Here is a 20,990-nt window from a genome sequence, read left to right as displayed (position 1 = left end):
TCTAGTCACAGTCACCCTGTCCTGGAGCCGAAAGGGGCCTTGCCATGCCTGGCCTGCCCCTCCCCAGCTCCATGTACCCCACTGACCCAGAGCCGCCTTTTCCAAGGTCTGGAGACACCGTTGCCTCCTGCTTCACCGTCAGGAAACTGTCCTCTTGAAGCTTACCCAGCACCCTTGATTGTTACCTGGTTTCACTTCCTGATCTGTCTTGGGGAGGAAGGCCAGTGACCCACGCTGCATCAGAACCCTTTCCTGCGTTCACTGAGGGCTCTTGGAAAGGCAGCATTCGGGTGCTGTGGGAAGAACACTTGGGGAGACATCAAGAAGCTGGATTCCAGGGGCTGCCGCTCTGCCACGGGCATCCCCTGAGCCTCTTCTTGAAAATGGGGCAAAGAAGTCTTTCCTTTACCGCATTAGGCAGCTTGCCTCAGAGCTCAGAGCTGGATCTCTGCGCTGGGGCTTGGGAGAACAGGGCTTTCAATACCTCTAAGCCTCTTTCTTGCATCTTCAAAGGCGTGTTGTTACAAAGATGAGATGGGCTGATGCACTGACCGTGCTCGGCACATTAGTTTTCATCTAAGCCTGAGCCCAGGGCGTGCACGCAGGCGCTGTGTCTTGGGTGGCCATCCTGGGGAGCCGGCATGGGGGAGGGCTGGGAGAGTGAGGCTGAGGGAACATTTACCCACCAGCTCCCATCCTCCAGCTCAGAGGTTACCCTGGGGCAGTGGGGGAGGGGCGGTGCGCAATCCCTCGAAATTCAGTTCCACCTGCGCGCATGCGTGCGCTGCAGCTCCCCTGGGCAACCTACCCAGTGCCGTGGGCAAAAAGCAAGAAATAACTGGAGCAGCTGAATCGAGACAGCAGCAGGTGACACCCGCATGGAGCTGACTGCTGCACTGAGGAATGGCTGGAGTAAACGATGGGCAGAGACGCAGGAGGTGGGGCAGAAAGTATGCTTTCAATGGGTGTGCCTTGCTGCCATTTGTGTCGGTGAGGATCTGATGAAGTAGGGCTTGTGAAAATGCATTGCAAGCGATAAGGAATTACACGAGTGAGCGCCATGATTATTAAGCCTCCCTCTAACGTTCTTTTCTCCAGGATTCCCTGAATTACGACGGACCTCTGAGGTGGCCTATTATGGAAGCTTAAGTCAGATGCTGAAATGACTCATGGGGTGAACAACTTGTCCTGGTTTGTCTGTGACTCTCTTGGTTTCAGCGCTGACAGTGCTGCGTCCCCATGCCTGCCTGAGTCCTGGGGATCGGTCACCCTTGCTGCGTATCAGGGCTTAACCTCAGGGCATGATCATCACAGTCCAGAAGGAAATCAGTAGGGAGACTCACCCGTGGAGGCTAAAATGTCACCCACGCTCGGTTCCCACCCCACTCCCCAGCCTCCACATCTGGACGGACCTGTGGTTCCTTCAGACACAACACCACACTTGCCTTACAATCAAAGATTCGGTTTCTTTTTCTCACTTTCAGTGAGCCTGGCTGGTTCACTTCCAGACGTTGTAGAAAATTCAGAAAATACAGAGAAAATGTAAAGGAGAAAATTTCAATTCACTCGGAAGTAAAACTGTGGATACATTTTAGGATATTTCTTTCCAGATGCTTCCTATGCCTACTGAAATACCTTTAACAGGACGTATGTCAATGAATAGAGATGTTAACACACGCACAGACTCCTGGACTTTTTCTCCACAAAATAGTCCTGGAATCCTAGAGCAGGAGGGGCTCCCTCTGGTGTGGTTCCCGAGTTTTACAGATAAAGAAATCACACGAGTGGTTTCCTGACCCTCAGGAGGAGGGGACCGCCGGGTCTCTGGGAGCACAAGCCAGCGACCTCAGCACACCTTGGTACTCCTGCACTGTGGCCAGTCCGGGATCTCAAAATTAGCCGCCCTGAATGTCACTTGACAGAGAACACAGTAAATGGCGCGTTCACCGAGAGAAAACACACGTGAAGTGGATGGGCAACGGCTTTCTCTCTTACTTCTCACATCAGCCATTAATTTTCTCCCTATTAAATGCCTTGAGGCCAACACTAACAAAATTAAATTTGACAGGGATAAATGTGAAGTCCTTAGGACTGAACACTCCACTCGACAAAAACAGGTTGGAGGAAGTGAGGCAGCTCTCGCGAAAAAAGTCCAAGGAGACTGAGTCACTGGGAACACCAGGTCCCATTAACAGAAGCACGGGGTCTAGAGAAGAGGAGGGGACAACACTGCTGTGCTCTGGGCTGGTCAGACCCAGCCCGGAACGCTGGGTTTGGTGGTGAGTGCTGTGCTTCTGAGCACTGGGAGCTGGGAGCTGACCCAGAGGAGGGGATGGGGCTGGAGAAAGATCTGGAACCCTCAATAATGAAATGGCTGAAGGAAATGAAGATGTTTGACCCAGGGAGGACTTTCATTTAAGGGAAATGCTTACATTCTTGATTCCAGGGGTGGGGAGCAATCTCTTTCACACTCCGTGTGCCGAAATGACTCCTGCCCTTCTCCCATAGCCCCCACTTCTTATGGGGGTAGTGGGGAGGCTGATGGGGGTGGGGTCAGGCTTCCAGCCTGGTAACAGTGTCTGGCTGGGGGACTCATCTGGTCCCAACTGTTGGCAGCTGGCCAGCCACCTCTGGTCCTCAGTTTTGAGCTTCACTTTTTGTGCAAATCCTGGACGGCTGGAAAACTAGCATGTCCTTCCATGCTGTTGGATACAATTCCTCTCTTCAGTGATTTGAAGAGTTGACACTTGATAGGTGATGGATACTTTTATTCCCCGGGATGATAAGTCATCCCTGTGGATGGAGTTTCGTGGAAGTAGATGGCCTCTCAGGAACTTGAAGCTAAAGCTGTTTGAAAAGAGAATGCTGTAGAAGGTGGTAAGGTCCCCGTCGCTGGCTGGAAGTAAGTAGAGGGGGAGGATTCAGGAACCTTCCCCAGTGCTTTGGAAGCCTAAGCCCGAGAGAGTGCATGAGTTTTGCTGTACACCCAACAAGAAGATGCTTTTACAGATGCCCCATACATGTGGCTTCTTAGACATCGCTGAGGGCCCCTGCAGTTGACAGGGCACAGGAAGACCTAACAGGTCTGTCTGCCTTCCTGCAAGGCTGGACTCCAGTGACGAGTGAACGAGGCCCGCCGCACTTCCTGTCCCGTGTTAGCTTCCGAGGGCTGTTGTATAAGAAACTGTCACAACTGGGTGGCTTAGAAGAAACAGACTACTATTGTCTCACAGTTCTGGAGGCCAGAAGTGTGAAATCTACGTGTCTGCAGAGCCCTGTCCTCTCTGAGTCTCTGATAGATCCTTCCTTGTCTCTTCCTAGCATTTGGTGGTTGCCTGTGGTCCCCGACATCCCTCGATGTGTAGACGCATCGCTCTGATCTGTGTCTTCACTTGGGCTTTTCCCATATGTATGTCTGTGTCCAGATTTCCCTCTTCTTGTAAGGACACCTGTCATTGGATTTAGGGCTGCATGAACTCAGTGTGATCTCGTCTTACCTTGATTACATCTTCAAGACTGTTTCCAAATAAGGTCACATTCATGGGTACCAGGGGTTCTGACACCCGCAAAAGTTTTGGTGGGAGGGACACAGTTCTACCCATAGCGATGCCTGTTCCTTCAGTCTGTGCAGAAGAGCTTGGTGTGGGAGGAGGAAGGGAGAGGAAAAAGGAAAGAAAAGGAGAGGCGTTGCTGAGGGGAAGAGCGAAGGCAGAATATGTGCCGTCAACGTATCTCTGAGCAGAACGCCACGTGGAGGGAGCCAGAGCCCCGAGAAAGGAAAGTGTCTCATCTACCGTGTAATCAAACTGATAAACCCTAACTATGGATGGTCATGCAGCCTCTAAAAAGAATGTGTTTAAAAATGTGTTAATATGTTGGACAGTGTGATTTCTATTTACAATTCCTACCAAATACAAAATATCACCCTAAACGCAGAGTGGAGGTTAGCATGATGTATTGGAAGGACGTTTGGAACTCACATGTCTATAAGCAGGCGAATGTGTCAAAACCTGAGTTTTGTTTTCCGATTAAGTATATAAATATATGGTTTCCTCATCTCTGCCAAAGCACCATTTTCTTTTAGCGTTATCAGTGTTAGAGCAAGCTTTGGTCCCCAAGCCCCTCTGCTATTTCCTTCTAAGATTTCCAGCAATTTTTGGATTAGTATCAACTTACTGGGTTTTTTTGAAGACAAGTTTTTTAAAGTCAGATCTATGGGTATAACCTAGAGAAGTTTGTATACATCAGTAAATGAAAAAAGCAGTTTACAGAGTAAAGTGTATTGAATAATTCCAAGAGGGAGGCAGCTCTTCCACAAACCAGTGAGGTTGGCCCTTATCACACTAAACGTGCAACCATTGTATGACCCAGCAAGTGCACTCCTGGGCCCTCATCCCAGAGAAATGAAAACTTAGGTTCACCCCCAAACCTGTACATGACTGTTCATAGCAGCATTATGAGAAACAGCTGGAAGCCACAGCTGTGACTGGTGGAAACAATCCAGGTGTCATAAACTGGTACATTCATGCCATGGAATATTGCTCTGCAAGGAAAAGGGACAGACTATTGATATGTACAACAACTGGACGACTCCTCAGAGAATTATACTGAGTGAAAAGAGCCAGTCCCAACAGGTCACATGCTGTGTGACTCCATTTATAGAACCTTCCGGAAATGACAAAACCATACAAAGGGAGGACAGCTTGGTGGTTGCCATGGGTCAGTGTCCAAGGCAGGGGACAGGAAGGAGGTGGGTGTGGCTGTAAAAGGGCAGCATGAGGGATCCTTGCGCTGGTGGCATGTTCTTGACTGTCACAGTGTCAGTATCCTGGTTGTGATACTGTAGTTTTGTAAAATGTTATTGGGGGAAACCCAGAAAAAGGTATGTGGGATCTCTCTGTATTGTTTATTACAACTGTGTGTAAATCAACATCTCCATGTAAAAATATTAATTTTTTTTTGAAACAAGGGGAAGCCTTGTGTACATGCACACGTGTAGGTGCACATCACAAAGAAAGATGTGGGGAGACACAGCAGGCTGCTGACCTTTGCAAAACAACTCTGAAGAGGGATTGTTTACTTTTTCTTTTTCACCCTCTTAATGTTCGACTTGTTCCAACAAGCATGGGGGACTTGGTGATTTTGTTTAGACCCATAAGGTAGCCCCAAAAGTGTGCAGAGGTCAGGGGAGGAGGGAGGAAGGGCAGAGGGCTCCGTCTAGCCCACTTGCCCCTGGAAAATGCTTGTTCAGTATCTCCATGAACATCTTCAGTCTGGGGTGTGGCCCGCTCGAGCCTCTGCATCTGCCACCTCTGGCCACCCTGACACCAGCCTGTCCTGGTTCTGTTTCCTCTTGCTCACAGACGCTCATGATTCTCCATCAACTTAACCACTCACAAAAGAGTAAGACCCCTTGGGTAAAGAGTGGGGGATTTCTGAGTCCCTTAGCAACCTGCCTCCCTGATCCACCACCTGAGGCCAAGAATCGTCTTGGTGCCTTTCAAGTATTACCTCAGGTGATCCTCCTAAGAGCCTAGGAGATAAGGCCTGTGGTCATCCCCATTCTACAGATGAGGAGACTGAGGGGGAGTAACTAAGTTGTTCCTACTTAACCTGGCACAGAGTTCACTGTCTTCCGCTGTCCCTGACCAAGCCCCACCTGCCCACCAATCGCCCTGGAGGCCCCTGGGTCTTCAGGAAGCAGGGGTCCTTACCCAGCACCCCAGCTCCCTGAAGGCAGCAGCTAAGGAGCCGGACAGAGGGGAGAGCTTGGGGAGAGCTGGTAAGCCGGCTGACTGGTAAACAGGAGGAAGAGCAGCCAGCCCCCAGCTCTTCAGAGGCCTCCCGATTGGAAGCACCGAGACGGACGCTGGTCTGGCCCAGGCCCTGCTCCCTACCTTGTGCTCCCGACCAGGAGGTCGGGCTGGGCGTGGGAAGGCCAGTGAGACGCTTGGCAGCGGCTGCAGAACAAGAATTGGCTCTGGTGGAGACCGCCCCCCACCCCACTCGGGCACTGCAGGAGCTGGGGGCAAGCCTGGCGTGAGGGGGTCAGCCGGCCGGGCAGAGCCCGACCCCCCAAGCACCCCCTCCACCTGTGTCCACTTCTGCACTGGCCGCTCCCAGACAGCAAGAGAGTGGGGGCTGGGAGAGCTAGATGGGAGATTCTGGAAGGGAGGACTGGGCGGTCCTCCTGCAGAACTATCCAGGGTACCCTGCCTCCCACCCTGTAAGGCAACTTCTCCGAGCGGGGAGGGGAAGCCAGGCAGGAGAGGGTCTCGACTTTTCTGGCAGTTTCTCTTGTTCCATCTTCTCTTCCTTCTATCACACTGAGTGAGGGGATTAGAATCACGTTGCCAACTGTGTGCATATTTGATGTGTAACTTAGGAGGGATTCACCATAATTGTGTGCTTGAGAGAGGGAAAGACAGACAGACAGACACCATGGGGGCAGATTTCATCCTGACCTACCTGACCCGTAGCATCCGCCCCACCTTCAGTCACAGCCCCTCCCCCTATACAGGTCCTTCTCAGCTCCAGAACTTCCCACCCTGGGCAAATACATAGCCTCTTCCTTGGCCTCGAAGGCCTCCTCCCCATCCCCTTGGGAAACTGTCATTTTTCAAGACTTGGCTCTGCAGCCCCCTTGAATAAGGGGGTCTCTTGTCCTGCTGGCCCAGGAATTTCTGCTTGAGTCCTCTTGTCCCTGCGTGGTTACTGATGGTGGCCTCACTCTCATAGGTGTCCAAATGTGGACTGGAAATGATACGGTCACCTTTGGGCACTTTCCCCTCTGCAGTTCTTCTCTGTGTGTGCCCATCCCCCCCCCCCCACTAGACCCGAGGACCCCTGACCGGATCATTCTTCTCCCTCCGCGCCCAGAGCCAGGCATGCAGGCAGCACGTGCACGTGGAGCCCACGCACACTGACCACGCTCTTCTCCTCTCGTTCCCTCCAGGGATCTATAAAGGCCACTGCTTCCGGATCAATCACTTCCCAGAGGACAACGATTATGACCACGACAGCTCGGAGTATCTCCTCCGTAAGTGTCGAGAATCCCTCCTTCATGTGCCGAGCAGGAGCGGGTGGCGGGTAGGCGGCTGGAGGAGAGATGGACCCGTGGGAGTGGGTGGGGTGCTGTTCTCTGGGTGCTCCTGTCACTCCCTCTCTGACTCAGAATTGTTAATTCAGAGGATGGCGTTTTGTTCAAGGCTGGGCATCCCAGTGGAGTTACTTGGCTGATAGGATCATGCCCGGGGAGACTGGGGCCTGGGAAGAGGGGATGAGGCTGGGGCATCCCAGCTCCCCGGGGCTTCTGGGCATGGCTGTCTTCAGAGGAGTGGTTGCTGCAGCCAGTCCTGGCAAGCAAGTTAGAGACAGGCATGCCCAGTCCCAGCATCCCTGGGGGCTCTGACACCCCAAGGACACTGCCCTGCCAGCACTGGATCGCCCACCCCTCCCCACACCACCCAGCATTCTCCTCTTAAAAACCCAGATTAAGTCACACACTGAGGAAGCCCAGTGGGTGCCAGGCAGCCTGTGGAAGAAGGTGAGGGAGGTAGCAGGACCAGCCTTGGACATGGGGGTCCTCAGTGTCTCCAGCACCAATTGGTCGAGCTGTCACGTCTGCCCGTGAGCTGCCCCTGCCTGGGTCCTGTGGCTGGGCTGGCCCCCAGATGGGAACCCAGAAGTCACAGACTATACTGAACCCCAAAGGACGAACAGCACTATGCCCTAAATCCTGATCTCATCCCTGGGCCTGTGGACACCTCCCTGGGAGGAAGGATGGAGCCACAGCCCAGGAATGAACCTGGAAATGGAAAAATCAGCACCGTTTTGAAGTCATTTTTCCCTTTTGCATTAGCCAAGACACACGCAGAGCTGCTCCCAGCAGCTCCCCCAGGGGCTGGGGCCAGCTGCATTTATGGAGAATCGATACCAGCATCCTCAGAGGGAGCACAATCCACTCTGCACCTGCTTATGGATCGTTTTTTCTAAGAGAAAGGATTTTGGTTGTGAGTCATCTAGTGAAATGAAACAGCGTGTGGTTCCCATGGAGCCTGGGGCAGTGTCAGGATGCTCTGGCCAGGCCCAGAACCTGAAATAATTTGGCCAGATCTGCCTTCTATCTCTCCTCCCTTACCTTCTCCTCTTCCTCCCACCTGTCCTCTCTTTCTGCTTTCTGGGAGTCAATACTAAACCAAGCAAATGTTATTCCATAGGGCTGCCACAAATGGTTGTGCAGGTTGCACACTGCACAATTCAAGGGATGTTATTTGCATAGACAATTATATAAATAACACTCCGTGAGTTGCACAGTGCATGGCCTGCACAGCCATCTAGGGCAGCTGCTGGTGCTCAGCCCAGCCAGAATGGCTCAATTGAAAACCAACCCTGACTCAGAACCTGCCTTCTTCTGCACCCCCCAGGGCAGTTGGGTGGTTCTTAAGGCTCTGAGGGCAGATATGCCCCAGCGACCAGCCTTGGGACTGTGGGGAAGGAAGCACTGGAGAAACAAACCATTCTCTCCCACTTCCCACTTGAACTTGCCCCAGGTTATGGGAATTGCCTCTGCTGGTTCTTCCTCTTTATTCCCCACTCCTGTCCCCTCACGGTCTCCAGGGTACAGGAATCTCTTGGTGGATGGGCCTCATGACACATCAGCCCAGAGGTCAGATGATACGGCTTCCCAGGTCCCAGCAGGAAGCAGAGGGTCTGCTCAAATGGGGTGAAAGGTCATTTAGTGAAGGACTCATTACAGAGGGGTGGGCAGGGCTCAGGGAAACTTGCAGGGGGTTAGCAACAGAAGGAGCCCTACACCCCTCGGCCTGAATAGGTGGGAGAAGCAGGTATAGTCACCTGGACGAAGGGCGCTGTGAGGACAGGGCCGCCTGGCAGGAGTGTGGCCTTTATGAAGGAATGCAGCCACTCATCCTTGTCCGCAGGAAGGGAGCCAGAGGAATAACCGTCTCCCCTGCTCTCCTTCCAAGCCAGAATGAGGGGACCCCGATGATCTGGTCCCTGGCATCAGCCTCCCTGGGCCCAGAGCAGGATGGGGAAAGGGGGTCCGAGGATCTGGAAGAGCAAAGCAAGGATGTGCCCCACACTCACCGATCCAGCTCCAGGCCCCCGCTGTCCTCAAACTCTGGCAGTGGTGTCCTGGGGCAGGGCGTGAGGGCTGGGGGGGTGGCAGGGTCCCAGCAGTGATTTTCCAAAATAAAATGATGGCGACAGCACATCAGCAATTAAAGCTCATTTGGGAAGGAAATGTGGGGAGACCGACTGGGTTCATTAACCAGCCCAGAGACACTCAAGGAGGAGGAGGGGTGATGGCTTCGGGGCGTGTGATGTCGGCTGCTGGTGGAACTGGGGTGGAAAGTGCAGCCGACTCTCCACTCAGGGGCTGCGGAGGCAGGGAGAACTGAGCCTGAAAGCGAGCTCAGAGTGCAGGTGCCTGTGAGCTTGGAGCCAGAGGGAGGAGGCAGCATTCCAAGACAGGCCAAGGTCTCGGGCACCGCGGCCATCCGATCTGTGTTTCCCTGATTCCCTGCCATTTCTATTCCACCGGCCCCACTGGCCTCAGGAGTTCCTTCCCACTTGCCCTGGGCCTGGTTCCCCTTTTCCAGGCTCCACTTTTCTGGTTGGGTGGATGGTTTCTGTGTTAAGCCTCAGGAGTGCTCATGTCAGGGCTACTGGGAGTCCACGGTGTGCCTGCGGGTGAATTAGAAGGAGATGCTCATCCTCTGAGCAAACACAGGTCCTCGCCAGGGCTTGACATGGCCCCAGGGCATGGGCTGGACATCAGCCCCGCTCTGCGCAAGACCCAGCCTGCACCAATGGCTGGCGCCTGCACACCCAGAGCCCCAGAATGAGCTCATGTGGCAAAGGACAGCGCTCACATGACGAACCTGGGCAGGATGGGCGGCTCTGAGCCCAGCCCGACCTCAGTGATTTTGGAGGGTCCAGTCTCCCTTCTCTCCTGTGACCCGTTTGCAGAACAAGGGCATCGAGGGGGACCTGATCCTCCTTTTCTGGCCAGCACAGCTCAGAGGCCCATTTCAGAAGCGCAGAGGAAACCTCCTCCCAGAGCCCACAACTTCAAGAAGGCAGAGAGGGGAGGAGGAGGAGGTGGCAGAGAGAAGAGCTTCATTTAATGCCCCAAACAAACCCCTCTCTGTGTGGCAGGGGCACACACTGGTGGGCTTACAAAGAAGGAGACAAATGCTGCCTTCAGAGGCTGAAACCAGCTCAGCTGGCTCAGGAGGGGGGCCTGCCAGTGCTCCTTGACTCACTGTCCCCTGCCGGGACCACCCAGGGTCCACGGAGCCGGGACTTCTCCTGGGCTGGGATGCAGGCGCGGCAGGGAGGCTGAGCTCGGGGTTCCTCTTCACATGCCCCCTCCCTTCCTCCCGCCCTTCCTCCCAGCCAGATGCTAAGGAAGGGGGACCCGCATCCCCTAGGTCCCTACTAAGTGCTTTCTGTGCCTTATTCCATCAAATTCTCACCACAACCCTCGCAGGTGGTGCATCCTTTTCCTAAGGCCACCGTAATAAATTACCACAGAGTGGGTAGCTTAAAACAACAGAAACTTACTGTCACACAGTGTGGAGGCCAGATGTCTTCAGTCAGGCGTTGGCAGGGCTGTCCTCCCTCCAAAGCCTCTAGGGGAGAATCTTTCTTTGCCTCTTCCAGCTTCTGGTGGCCCCAGCATCCTTGTCCTGAGCAACATGACTTCTTTCTCTGTCTCTGTCTTCACATGGCTTCTCCCCTTGTGTCTCCTCTTCTGCCTGTGTCTTTTCCTCCCTCATAAGGGCACTTGTCATTGGATTTAGGGCCCACCCTAATCTAGGATGGTGTCATCTCGAGATCCTTAACGTAATCACATCGGCAAAGACCTTTTTCCAACTCAAGTCATACTTATAGGTACCGTCAGTTAGAACCTGGACATAGCTTTTGGGGAGGGGTGGGCCACAGTTCAGCCCCCTACAGGTGGGTATTACTGGTCTCCCCCGGTTATAAAAGAGGGGACCGAGGTGGTCAGAAGTTAGATGCCCTGGTCACCCACCCCACCAGGAAGCAGCAGAGCAAAGGTGCAGATCTTACTCTGTTGGACATCATTGCATGGATTTCCAACTCTGGCCAGCTGCCTCCTTCTCTGTGACCTCAGGAGGTCCTGAGTTTCCGCATCGTCGTCTGTCCCCTGGGGTGACGACGGTGACAATGGCGCTAAAGGCTGTCACTTCAGAAGTGCATGCTAAGACCAGGCCCTGTGCTGAGCCCCTTAGGTGTGCAAAACCAGCTGCAGGATGTGGGTGCTGTTATGAACTGCTTTCCACTAACAGGGAAGCCCAGTTTTAGGTGATGTGACCAAAGCCACACAGCCAGCATGTCACAAAGCAGGCTACCCAGACCCACTCAAGCGAAGCCTGTGTCCTCAGCCACCCACTGCAGCTGCCTGTCTTGCCTGCCGCTCCCCAGCCTCCTGGAGGCTTCGTGGAGATGGTGTCCAGGAAAGGGCCTAGTGGGCTGTGAGGTGTTGTCCGACTGTGTTTTCCTGGCTGTTGTGGTGGCTCCCCTGGTGGCACTGACTCCTCCCTCCTGGCTGGCAGAAGTGTGACCCACACCCCAGAAGAGGCCAAGCGAGACGTGGACAGATATGACTCCAGGCCACTTGGCGTCCGGGGGGGTGACCAGCAGGCCTGGGCTGTCACTTGGATCTGGTCCAACTGTCCCCGCCTCGGCTCCCTATCCACCTTGGGTCTCCAGGGCCAGCCGGGAGTCTTAGAGTCAAGGGGAAGGGCCTTGAGAGCTTTGGGGCTTCTGGCCAACGCCCCTGGCCCTGCCCCAGAGGGCAGCTGGTCTCACCACCCTGTCTGCTCTGTCTCCCGTCGGCCCAGGCATCGTGCGTGCCTCCAGTGTCTTCCCCATTCTCAGCACCATCCTGCTCCTGCTCGGCGGGCTCTGCATCGGCGCTGGGAGGTTCTACAGCCGCAAGAACAACATCGTGCTCAGTGCCGGCATCCTCTTTGTGGCTGCAGGTGAGCTGCCCACTCTGGTCCCCGCTGTACTGAGTACTGGTCCTGCTGGGGGAGCGGGTCGACCATAAGATCACTGGGCGTCATTAATATCAAACTTCCAGGGGGCCAGGCAGGGGGTGGGGAGCAACTGCTTAATGGATATGAGGATCTCCTTCTGGGGTGATGAACATGTTCTGGAACCAGGTAGAGGTGGTAATTGCACAACACGGTGAATGTGCTAAATGCCACTGAATTGTGCACTTGAAAGGGTTAATTTTATGTCATATGTATTTCACCTCAATTTGGAAAAATAATAAGGTGTGCAAAATGCCACAAAAGGGCAGTCCTAGTGCCTTACAAGCCTGTACCGGGGAGCCTGGCTGAGTTGGGGCGTCAGGGAAGTACCCAGAGGGACTCACGGAAACTTGAAGGAGTTGAGCAACTGCAGACAGGGTGAGGGGGGGACAGGGCTAGCAAGGGTGCAGAAGCAGAGAAGCCCAGTGTGCCTGGGGCAGGGTGAGCAAGAGGGCTGGGGCGGGAGCAGGGCAGACCCCCCCCTTCACTGGGGCCATCTTGATTGCCCAACTCTCCTGGCTAAGAGATGGGCGGCAACACCTTTATGCCACCCCTATCTCGACCCAATGAAAACCCACAGAGCTGTGGGTAACAGTAACACACTCCCAGTCCAAGTGGTAGAGTGCTTGCTTAGCCCACACAAGGCCCTGGGTTCAATCCCCAGTACCTCCAGTAAGTAAATAAATAAATGAATAAACCTAATTACCTTCCCCCAAAAAACCAAACCAAACCAAACAAAATGGCTTTACACTGTTGCTTCTCCAAGCCTGGATGCAGACAATTCAATGCCTGTCCCCTCTCCCCTCACACTGCAGACATGGGAGAAATCCAGGCAGGAGATGGGTCAGTGTTTATTCACCATTCAGCAGAGAACCTGGGTTTTCTGGCCTGAGTGGCTGGGGTGGTGGGTGCGTGGAGCAGGTGTCTGCGGGACAAAGCTTGGCCAGTGGCATCCTTGGGACTCTGGGTGGCTCCTGAGGAGTGAAGATAACAGTGCAGCAGAGGTCCCTGTCCTGTCTGGAGCAACAGGAGCCATCTGACTTCGTAGGCCTCATTCCAGTGAATAAATGTGAGAAATGTTAAGATGCTCAGCAATTCTTTCCTAAATTGTTGCCATAGCTCCTTACACTGTCCTAACAATATTTGTGCTTTTAAAACACCTTTCTTTTTTCTTGCATCGGACTGGTGAGGTGGAGCAGTACAGGGGAGGTGGCCGGAGATGGGCCGAGGCCCTGTGCCCTCTGTGCATCTGGTCTCGCATCCTAATACTGTGAGGGTGACCATGAGAATCCCAGTAGCTGGTGGTCATGCCTCCTTTGCTGAGCTCAGGGAGGGGCCTCGAAAGGTGCCTGGCCCTTGTAGGTCCCCAGAGGTCATCCCATCTCCATCTCTTCTTGTGTTCCCTTGGAGAAGGAAGATGACTTCCTTTTGCATCATGGACCTGAGGGGCCAGAGCAATTCAGAGACCGGCTCAAGATCTCCCAGGCAGGTCAGCAGAGCTGGGGCTCCTGGCTGTGCTTCTCATGCTCTTTCTTCTACACCCATTCAGCTGTCGTCCCCTTCCAGCGCAGTCAATGTATGCGTGTGTGTATCTGAGGGGGGATGTCTGTGTCAGGGTGTGTGTGCATGTGTGTGTGCGCACACGCATGTGTTGGGAAGTTAGGGTCTCCTTACCAAGAAGCAGCATCCTTCTTCCACGCAGTTTCCCTGCCCCATCCCTTCTTTCCTCTCCTTGAAGCAGTCAGATTTCTCCAGGTGTGGGCCCTTACGGAAATCCCTGCTGTGACGTTTGAATGCTGCCCCCGTCCGTTCCCGAGGAAAGGAAAGAGGACGTACACTAACACGAGTGCCCAGTACTCCGTAAGCACAAGCCCCTCATCCCAGCTCCTGAGGAGGCAGGCAGGTGGCTCAGGCAGCTTCCCTGAAGTCACACGGTGGCAAAGACACTGCTGAGGCCAGGGTGGTCGGTCTTCAAAGTGAGGTGCCCCCACTGCTGCCCATTCCCCCAGGAGGAATCATTTCAAAGGTGTGTTCAGAGGTGCCACATCACCAGAGGGACTACAGAGCCCAGGGCCCAGAGACACTCAGCTAAAAACAAGGATCCAGCCAGAGAGGAGAGGACGCGGCAGGCCAGCAAGGGGACATTCATTTGTTCCCATTTACTCCCTGGTTCATGGAGCTTTGACTGTGGGCCGAGGCAGCCAGGCCCTGGGGCCCGTGCAGGGCCCAGCCCCAGGCCACTCCAGCCCCAGCAGTGAGGTGAGACAGGCCTATGAAGAATTCCAGATGGGGAATGATCAGCCTAGGGAGAGGTAAGGCTGGGAGAGTCGGAAGAAGATGCAGCAACTTCTCTGGGAACACAGAATCCGCTGGAATGTGACTTAAGGAGCGTTCTTGTGACTTGTGTAGAATACGGGGTGGGAAAGGAAAGACAAGCTAGGAGTCAGGGAGAGAAGGGACAAGAGAGGAGGGAGGGAAGGAAGCAAACGGTGAGCATGAAAGCCCATGTCGGGGAGGGTTCTTCTGGAACATAGCAGAAGGGGCAAGGGGCCCAGACTTAGAGCCAGTTTGCTCAGGGCTGGATCTCTGGTCCCTTAGCAGGAAACATGCTAACCCATCTACAGTGAGATCGGTGCAGTAGGAAAATGGACAAAGGACCTGGGCAGGGCATAGACAACACAACACGCTACTTTACGATACAACACAGTAGCCTGTAATAGAACTTAAAGCAGGCTCCCTGTGTGCCGGGCATGCTGTAAGTGCTTTGCACGTAGTAACTCATTGGATCTCCACAGCCAGCCAGTGAAGTGCGCACCACTGGTATTCCCATTTTGCACATGAAGACCCTGAGGCACGGAAAGGTCATTTGTCCAAAGTTCCAGACCTGAGAGTTGGGAGAACCTGGATTCACCCCCAGGCAGCTCAGTTCTGCTCAACCTCACTTGTAATTAGAGAAAATCACATAAACACAACAACAGCTTTCACCTCCCACATCAGCAAAGATCCAGAAGTTTGATAGCACAACTTGTAGGCTGTTGAGGTATTTTCTGCCTCTATGGAGGGGTCTTGGGCGGGGACTCTGAATGCAAATATAACTAAACTCAAGATCCTGGGACAGAAAAAGGACATTAGTGGAGACCCCAGTGAGATCCGAGGAAAGGCTGGAGGGTAAGTGAGTAGGAATGTATGAGGCAGGATTCCTGGTTGTGACACGTGGACATAGCATGTCAGAAGTTAATGGGGAAACTGGGTGGGGAGTTGGAAAGGGGCTCTCTCTGTACTGACTTCACAACTCTTCAGTAAGTCTAAAACTATCCCAAAATAAAAGTTTGTTTTTAAATGCACACGCTTGATGAGGCAGCAGTTTCTCTTCAGGGAATTCATCACAGTTGTACGTGCGTGTGTGGAATGGTGTAGCCACAAGGCTGTCTCATAGCAGAGGGCTGGTTAGATGTCCCTGCGGCGGATGCCGTGTACAGTTAGAGACAGTGCTTCGTGTCCTGATAGGGAATCGTCTCTCAGGTTATCTGTTAAGTAAAAAGAAAGGGGGCTAAAGAGTACTGTGCAAAGAAAAAAATAAATGTATGTGAGAGAGACTGGATATGGTTATAAGAAGGATATATATACCGAAGATTAACAGTAGCTGCCTTCAGGAGGGGAGCTGGGCAGCTAAGAGCCTGTGTTTTACCTTATACTCACCAGAACTCTGTACTTTATTACCCATTCAAAATTAACTGCTTTTACTTAAAAGGTAGCAACCAGAACAAAGAAATACCTATCAAACGGGGAGGGGTCAGCAGCCCCGCCCACCGCCACGCCCACGGGCCCGCCACGCCCACAGCCCCTGCCCTGCCCACGGGCCCCCGCCACGTCCCCCGCCCCCCGGCCCAGCTGGGGTCTAACCTCTACCTCTCTCCCTCCCGCCCCACTCCTGCTTCCCCTTCCAGGCCTCAGTAACATCATTGGCATCATCGTCTACATTTCCAGCAACACAGGCGACCCCAGCGACAAACGCGACGAAGACAAAAAAAACCATTACAACTACGGCTGGTCTTTTTACTTCGGAGCCCTGTCTTTCATTGTGGCCGAGACCGTGGGCGTCTTGGCTGTAAACATTTACATTGAGAAAAACAAAGAGCTGAGATTTAAGACCAAACGGGAGTTCCTCAAGGCTCCCTCCTCGTCTCCCTACGCCAGGATGCCGAGCTACAGGTACCGGCGACGGCGCTCGCGGTCCAGCTCCAGGTCCACCGAGGCCTCTCCCTCCAGGGACGCGTCTCCGGTAGGGCTGAAGATCGCCGGGGCCATCCCCATGGGCGAGCTGTCCATGTACACGCTGTCCAGGGAGCCCCTCAAAGTGACCACGGCCGCCAGCTACAGCCCCGACCAGGAGGCCGGCTTCCTACAGGTGCACGACTTCTTCCAGCAGGACCTGAAGGAAGGCGTGCACATCAGCATGCTGAACCGGCGGACCACCCCGGTGTGAGCCGCCCTGTCCTCTCTGCGCCGGCCTCTCCCCGGATTGGCTGTTTGTATCCTGCAGGGGGGGCCGACCCTTAAGACGGACGGACTGAAGCCAAACCCCACCCTCCCCAGTCTCCAGAATGCATCGCGGGCTGGCTTGGAGCGAAGCCCCCCCCTCCCCGGAGACGGGAATTGGAAGCGAGAAGGCTAACTTTATCCCCCAAAAGGGTGTTGGGATGCCCCACGGTTCTGAAATCTCCCAGGAGGCCCCAGAGCTCTCCTGAGGCTGTGCAGCCTTGAGCAACCTGGTAAAGCAAAATCGAGCCATTATTTCCTCTTGGAAGCAAATCTTGGCGGAAGAACAGACTTTCCGGGTTTTCCCTCCCAGCCTGGGCGCTGGGCCACGGGGAGGGCCTCGCGGGGCACAAGGGGGCCTCTGAATGCTGGATGGTTGCTTTTGAACTTGAAGTTCCTGTGTCTGTGAGCTGGAGGCGAGGATGCTGAAGCTTGCCCCCTTCCTCTTCTGTCTGTCTGTCCCTCTTTCTCGGGCAGTGGCCTATTGTCGAAATAACAGTGATCCTGTGGCCAACTGGTGCTTTGGCCTTTGTGCTGTCCTGGGCCGGCTTCCCTCAACCTGAGGACACCGAGGCCCATGGAGGACTCAGCAAAGGGGGAGGCCTTCGCTGGCCTGGGCGTGAGGTAAAGGCCAGAATCTGTCTTTGGCTTTCCTCTCTGCTCCTGGAAGTTTCTGCCTCACATAGAAAGGGCAGAACACACTGACTGTACTTGAGCGTCTGGAAGATTCCACCGGTCAGAGGAAAGGTGGCCAAGTGGCCTCTTGCTGTATCCTCCCCACCCCTGCCCACTGGCCTGAGGAGTGGCTCTGCCCCTCATGGTGGTGGTAGGGGGCTGTGGAGACAGACCCTCTCCCCTCCCCATGGTGTTTGGGAACAGAACCCATGGCCTATTGAACGGCAACCAAAAAGAATCAGAACAAACATCCATTTCCTGGGTGGTTACTAATCCCGACTTACTGCAAATACCAGGAGAGCAAGTTACATTCATCCCCTCTTAAAAAGCAGCAGCAGCACCTGCCCCAAATCCTATGAGTGTGATTTATTCCGCCACCACCTGAAAGGGCTCAGCGAGGACGCTTGAATGCAAGGCCGACCTGACGTCCCAGCACGTGGGAAGCCAGGCGGCAGGTCCCACGTTTGACGTTTTCCCAACCGTTTCTCCCCCTCCGGAAGCAAGCAGAGAACGTGGAAGCATGTCCGGGTTCAAAAGGAAAGCATCCTTTTTGAACATGGAGCTGACCTTCTTTTATATAAAACACGTGCTTTCTAAAGACAAACCCTTTCTTACTTTTTGAGACTTGGTAATCATCCTCGAGCAGTTGTCTGTGATCCCGGTAGCTGTCGTACTTAGAAGTGACAAGCAAATTCTTACCTCAGCCATCTGTTCCCGGACCCCCCTGGGTGGACTCGGCCCCTAGGAGTTCAGATCCAGGTCATGGTCATCGCCATCCTCCTCTGCCCCACTGAGGGTATCTCCACATGTCCCGCCCCCAACGGACTGCGTGCCGGGGGCCCCTCTGCACTTGCTCGAAACCCCTCCCTCCCGTTGAGGTTGGCTTTGTGTGGTTTGTTCAAGCATGTACAGCAGTGAATGCTGGAGTGTCAGGGCTCGTGGCCCGCCCCTGCTGTGGGCCCACCCCGTCCCGCCCCCACCTGTCCACCCTCAACCTCTCCATGCCATGACACCATCTCACTGGGCTAGAAGGATGGGGGCGACATCTGGGGACACATCCCCCAGCCAGGCCCCGAGACTCTGCCTCTGTCACTTCCAAAAACAGGCAGCCTCATCCTTTCTTCTGCGTCAGCCACCTTCCCACCTGCTGCCCCGGAAATTTCTATCATTTCCTGGAGAAAGCTGTGTTCCAATGAATCCTACCTCTTGCCCAGTCCCAGGCAGAGAACGCGGGGCCCACTCTAGGGACCAAGAAAGTAGAAGGAAGTGACAAGGAGGGACAGAAGAGCAGGGAGCAGAACAACCTCAGACCCTCTGGTCTTCACAGCCTTTCTCCCCACCGCCGCCCCGGGCTCTGGTCCACCCCCTCCCCTCGGGCATCCCGGGCATCTCGGAGGGGCCTCCCTGGGGAAGGGAGTGGAGCTAGCTCCCCCGCCCTTCACTCAGAGACTCTGTGCCCACGGCGGGAGGCGGTGGTCTGAGCCTCCTTCCTCACACTCCCCCCACCCCTACCCTCTCCATCCAGCCCCTGTGTGTTTCACCAGTTAAGCACCTGTGAATTCTGTACCTACTACTGGTTTTGGGTTGTTAGTTCTGTCTTTTTTTTAATTAAATAAAAACATTTTTAAAATGTTCTCTTCTTGATGTAGGGGGAGGGGGAGATCGCCCTTCAAGTCTTTGTGGGCACATAGTGTCCCTGGGAACGGGGAGAAGCTGAGGACCCTCCAGGAGAAGAGGAAGGGAGGGCGGATTCTGTGCTGAGCAAGGCCGGTTTCTCTGGCTTTTGTCCGGGTCACTGGCCACCCGCCCAGCACCACCAGCTGGGTTTAGACTTCTGGGTGGTGCTGTGGAGATGCCTTTTCCCAGATGAGCCAGAGGGACAGGCCACCTCCAGCGTGGTGGGGGCATCTGGACAGCTGAGCCTGCCAGGCCTGTCTTCAGAACCTGCAGGGCGGGACCAGCCCGACAGAGCCTCAGCCTCAGGGTCCCTAATCTGCCTGGTGGGGTTCCTAAGAAATTCAATAACCAGCCTCCTTTCCCCTCCAAATCCTGAGGTGACTGAGAAACAGAGGGAGGAGCCCCGTACCAAAATGTGAGCTTTATGCCTGGAGGAGCTGGATGGAAAATATGGCTCTAACCAGAGGCCAAACGAGACTGAGCCATCCAATCCCGGGCAGTGCAGCTGGCCGTCTCCAAGGGATGGAGAGAGGGACCATGAGTGACCCTTCTGATCGACATACAGCACAGGCCCCCACCAGTCACACTATAACCCGCCAGCTTCACCCTTGCAGGTGGGCACTGGCTGGATGTCAGCCCTCCCCTCTTGGGAGGCACTGAGGAGAGATGCCAGTGCCCTCCAGTCCTACTCGAGCTGCAGACCCGGGCACTTTCACATCCAGTTTCACATTCCCTTCTCTTTAAGGACTAAGACAGTGAGTTTTCTTCCTGAGAGCCCCGGTCTTCTCTGACCCTGTTGGAGTCAAGATGCACCAAACTCTTGAGCCTCCTTCAAGAGCACTTTGGTGTCACGAAGGCCTTTCCCACCCTGGTCCCAGCTAAGTACTTTGAGCAGGGAGGCTGAAGACCCAGTGTCTCCATAAGCCCACCCTCGTGGCTGCAGGGACCACTCTGGCTTGTCCGAACTTTCAGCCCTGGCTTTCTAACCCTCTTTCCTCCTGCCTGAGATGGGCACTAGGGAAAACTGATGCTTCCAGATGGGCTGGGCCACGAGGCCCAGGGCCCAGGGGAGCTCGGGTCCCATCCCACCAACTGACCCCTGCCGAGCTCCGGGCTCAGGGCTCGTCCAGCCTGGAGCCAGCCCTGCCCGTCGTTGGCACCATGCGCCGGAACTTCTGTTTATTCTTAGCTCCGAGGAAACTCTGGCTCAGCACAAGCTCTGCAGCCGTCCTGGGCGGACTCCTGTGCAGCCTGCGTTCAGTGACACAGTGCGGCCTCTCTGTTCGATGTGGGGCTCACATGGTTGTGCATTTTGTTCAGCTAAAACTCTTGCCTCTGTAAGTTGCAAAGTTAAATCCACAAGAACTGACAAAGAAGTGGATGTTCTAGTGCCCTGATCAAAATGCAACCCAGAGTGCCTGCCAGCCCCCATTCACCCTTCACTTGTATTACTCAGAGTAAACTAACGACACAACCAACAGCCTGGAATGCAGACTGGCTTAATGCAATGGAAGTTTATTCCTTATCCGTGAAGCCCGATCAGCTGGGCGGGTAGGAGGTGCTCTGTTCCACGCGGTTATTCAGAGATGCAGAGACCCACGCTTTGGAGGCTCCACAGAGAGTGTTGTAAGAGGTTTCAATGGCCTGGAAAGTTGTAACTTCCCCTTCTGCCCACATGCCGTTGGCCAGAACTCAATCACATGTTCACATCTGAGAGCTGGGAAGATGGGATGTGTAGTCTAGCCCAGGAGGAAAGGAATACAACTTGGGGGCATAGCTGGTCAGTTTCAGCTCCTGGTCTGTGTCTTTCGGCATCTCCCTCTTTTGCCTCCCCATCCCTAATCTTTGTGGGAGTGCCTATTTGAAACTGACACCTTTGCCTGGGACTACATCAACTTCTGTGTGTCCTGAGCACCTCCTTCAGCTCCAAAGCTAAAATCTGGGCTCTTCTCTGCTCCCAATGCCCCATCTGTAAAATAGGTCCATGCTATCTTCCTTCTTCGTAGGATG

The 20,990-nt window shown here is 54.3% G+C and overlaps 1 protein-coding gene across 1 annotated transcript in view; it reads left to right on the top strand.

Moving 5' to 3' along the window:
* Positions 1-18,935, top strand: part of CACNG4 (calcium voltage-gated channel auxiliary subunit gamma 4) — a 57,683-nt gene extending 38,748 nt beyond the window's left edge. The window contains exons 2-4 of the mRNA XM_072939442.1: positions 6,956-7,039; positions 11,895-12,035; positions 16,037-18,935. Of these exons, the coding sequence (XP_072795543.1) occupies positions 6,956-7,039; positions 11,895-12,035; positions 16,037-16,575 (764 nt within the window). The 3' untranslated portion in view covers positions 16,576-18,935. The remainder of the gene's footprint in view (positions 1-6,955; positions 7,040-11,894; positions 12,036-16,036) is intronic.
* Positions 18,936-20,990: the final 2,055 nt, after the last annotated feature.

Source organism: Vicugna pacos, chromosome 16, assembly GCF_048564905.1.
Source record: "Vicugna pacos chromosome 16, VicPac4, whole genome shotgun sequence".
NCBI lineage: Eukaryota > Metazoa > Chordata > Mammalia > Artiodactyla > Camelidae > Vicugna > Vicugna pacos.
Note: the sequence above shows the minus strand (reverse complement) of the source record. Positions and strands in the feature narration are given on the sequence as shown.